Source organism: Pinus tabuliformis, chromosome 7 (genome assembly GCF_031772625.1).
Source record: "Pinus tabuliformis cultivar Carrire ecotype Pingquan chromosome 7, CPIR1, whole genome shotgun sequence".
Lineage (NCBI taxonomy): Eukaryota > Viridiplantae > Streptophyta > Pinopsida > Pinales > Pinaceae > Pinus > Pinus tabuliformis.
In genome coordinates this window covers 254,941,381-254,945,403 of record NC_142293.1, presented here as the reverse complement: position 1 = coordinate 254,945,403, position 4,023 = coordinate 254,941,381, and the positions used below count along the sequence as shown (strand labels likewise).

Here is a 4,023-nt window from a genome sequence, read left to right as displayed (position 1 = left end):
TATCTTATGTATAAGAAATTGTTAAATCAATCAACCTATCTATGTATATATAAAACACATCTTCAACAGACTCAATAACTCATCATTGAAATGTTTTTTAAATCTTAAAAATATTCTTCCTTTTAATTAATATAAATATTATATGCACTACTTTATTTAACATGCTCTTATATGGGAAGTATCATATGAGCAATAGAAAACATTATATATATAACACTATTTTATTTAACCTCCTTTAATATGGGGAATATTATACTAGTAATAGAAAGAATATATATATATATATATATATATATATATATATATATATATATATATATATATATAAATATAAATTATCAAAAATTTAATATAAATTTATTTTATTTAAGATGGACATCTAAATATTTTATTTATGATTGATATTAAAATAAAATGTACACTTCTTTTAACTTAATGAACATGTAAAGAAATACACATCTCATTTATTTCTTACTTTAAATTGTTTTATATAAACAAAATATTTCAATGCCATTGTTAAGTAAAATATTTCAATATCTTATGTATAAGAAGATGTTAAACAAGATGGAAGATTTTTTTTTTTTTTTTGTAAAATTGCTTTTAACTCTAGTCAAAACCACCTTCTACAAAAGTAGGGATGGCACAAGGATGCCTAGTCTTGGATAAACCTTTTAGGGATAAAGGAAGAGATCATGGTGCACAATACATATAATATTAAAAAAAATATTTCTTCAAAACTTAGGGAGAAATTGTGGGGCTATCAAGAGTTAGATAGAAAAAGGAAATATATTATAAGTAGGTAATCCATATAACTCTACAAAATCTAAATATCTATGCCTTGAAAAAAAATAAAAAAAAATAATTATCATGGGCTCCATAATGATACTCGGAGTTGGTCAACTCCCAAAACACCATGGGAGAAAAGAGTTTGTCACATTTTGTGACACTATGAGGGTTAAAGATGAAAAAAACATGTGACACTAAGAGGGTTAAAGATAAAAACCAAATTTTCTTATATATATATTTTTTATTTTTATTTTTATTTTTTTCTATTTTTTTATTTATTTTATTTATTTTTTATTTTATTTTATTTTATTTTATTTTTTCCAGGGGGTGGGGCCGCTCAAGAAGCTATATATTGTCAAATACATTCTGTACATAGTACATACATCACTGGCCATGGCCCAAATACGCTGCAGTGCAGCTCCGCACGACTAGATACTGGCCGGGGGCGTGTAAACCGACCACCCCGACCATTACATCATGCACTCATCTTATATTGTCTAGCTTATGCATATATTAGATCTAAACTTCAAAATGTTTATCATACCAACTTCCTTAACCTTTGAACTCAGCAAAACTATGATGATCTTGAAAGAGTTATCTTAATGCTTTTGAAAAAATTAAGAATAATGTTTTTCTTTTTTAAGGTACTAGTGCATATTTTTATTCATCATTATCTTACAAAGTTTGTATTGAAAATATTCCCATAAAATATTCTTTTTTGTAATTGGTTGTTGAAAGTACTTTTAAAAAGTCAAGATTTTTTAAACATCTCTCTCATATTAAGTCTTATTAAATCATAAAAAGTCTATTTTTATTTTATATTATGAGAATAATTTCATTTTTAATTACTCTTAGAATACATAAAGTTGATATTTTAAATAAATTGAATATTGAAATATTTGTTTACATTGAATATTAAAAAATGTTACTAATAATAAAAAAAACATTTTCTTTATATTTATATTGAATTGTAAAAAATTCCTTTAGGATTACCTTTTACAATAAGAAATAAAAAATACTTAGTGATTGTTATGATAGGTATGGTTTGCTTAAAGTTATAGTGGTAGTGTAACTTGGTTCACTCACTTTGATTTATCATGGTTTACCTAAAGATGACAGAGATGATAGGCATGGTTTTCTTAGAGTTATAGTGCTAGTGTAACTTGGTTCTCTCACCTAGATTTATCTTGGTTCACCTAGAGTACCCCTAGTAGTGTGGCTAACCTAGACTTATAGTTGTGGAGTGGTTTAGCTAGAGTATGTGGTACCCTCCATCACCTAGAGTTATAGTGGTGGTGTGGTTCACCTAGAGTTCCCTTGGCTACATGGCTCACCTAGAGTTATAGTAGAGGTAATTGGAATCTACCTTTAGAATTATAATGGAAATAGTTCCATTAAAATCATATATTACTATGCAAGTAAAAGATCAACCTTATTATGAACCCCTCTAATAAAAAATAAAGATATAAAATTAAAAAATATATATGTAAAGAATATTTCATTTTTCCTTTAATTATTTTTTTAATATATATTTCAATCTAAAATTAACATTAAAATATTTCATCAATAACTCTTATTAAAATATTCTGTCATTAATTTTAAATATTTCATCAATAACTCTTATTAAAATATTCTGTCATTTCGTAATAACTATAGTACACCAAAAACAAAAACATATTGATAACTCCATAGTTGCACTATGGATAAAAAAACTAAGACCATACATTGAATATAAAACATTACATGTGAAAAGTACAACTATATAAAGAATTACACATGAAAAGACACTTTGGCCATATAGACTAGAGAAAATATTTTAATACAAAATCCTATACCAATGAAAAAAAACATACAAATACAGTGCTGATTTGTGCTGTATGGATTAATGTCATACTGATGTGAAATGGAGCCTGTCAACCGTGTCTAGTCATATATCAAGAAATCATCCATATCTTCATCATCCAGCACTTATATGGTTTCTCCAACAAATCAAAACTATTTTCCTCAGAGAACTTTGAAACCGCTATACCATTAATATATATAGCATTGAGATCTCAACCATCTTCGGATCTCATTCAAGTGTGAATAAGTCTCCCAATCAGAAATATTCCTGGGGCAACAAGCTAGAAACCCTAAGAAAATCACAAATAAACGCTGCATCTTCTGTGGTCGAAGAAATTACCACCTTTAATTCTATCAACATTCAATTGACCACACTTGACCCTCATGTTGTAATGACCGGATTTCCAGCTCCCGACCTTGAACCGAATTCGAGCATACAATTTCAGCTTCAATTCGAAGGTCCCGGCCGAATTCTCTAACCTGAGATCCCTGGCAACGTCCTCTTTCAACATCACAGAGTGCGCTGTTAAAGTGGGCTGCAGAACCCTAACTTCCTTGTGGCCCTGATAGAAGTGACCAATATCCGAACCTGCAATTCTTTGATCACCATAGTAAATGTAGCCCTCCATTTTATAGTAATATATGGCGATTCGGCCATTTGGGTTCCTTGTCGTGAGGTTCAGCTCCATCCTCGTATTCATAATTCTGCCCGTAAGATTCAGCTCTGGGTAGGAGGCATATTCTAGATAGTACCTTGGCTCGTGGGGGCGCAGCACCAGCCATGTTATAAATACAAGAAGCCCACCCACGATCAGCAGGCCCAGGATCGTGAAATACAAGCACGTTATCATGCGCTTGCGACGAGTGGCTCTTCTGTTCAATTGGAAGACGAGGTCTTCATCTAAAGCTTGCCGGTAGTCCATTGTAAGTGTGGCAGTAGTTGAAATATAACACTCTACCTGCAAAATCGGAAACAGGGAAGAGTATGCAATATGCAGAGACAATATGAGACTATATTGAGAAATGGATTGGAATCAATTATTTTTATACAACTATGGTTTCTACCTTTGCTTTGTAGATGGTAAGAGAATGTATTCCAAGAGTGCGAGACGGCAAACCTTTAAGTTCTTTCCAATAATTGAAGAATCAGCCAGTCAATTTCAGAATTTTTTGTTCGCAACAAACTTGTAAAATGGTTTCTGTTTCTCAGATAGGGTTTGTTCCATGAAAGGATAACTCCGGCTTTATTTCCGTTATCGCATTTTCCAGCATGGAAGAGATTTGTTACTTAGGTTTCAGGTTTCTGGCTGAATTTACAAAGTGGTTAATGAATGTCCTTTGGAATTATTTCTTTGGAATTATTTAGCAAAGAAGTTATTCTTTTGCTTTCACTGT

The 4,023-nt window shown here is 30.6% G+C and overlaps 1 protein-coding gene across 1 annotated transcript; it reads right to left on the bottom strand.

Annotated features, from left to right (window-relative positions):
* Positions 1–2,606: 2,606 nt before the first annotated feature.
* On the bottom strand, positions 2,607–3,574 carry LOC149246811 (NDR1/HIN1-like protein 1). Its single transcript, XM_089455765.1, has one exon. The coding sequence runs from the start codon at positions 3,549–3,551 to the stop codon at positions 2,928–2,930; it is 624 nt and encodes a 207-aa protein (XP_089311891.1). The 5' UTR covers positions 3,552–3,574; the 3' UTR covers positions 2,607–2,927.
* Between the last annotated feature and the right edge of the window lie 449 nt (positions 3,575–4,023).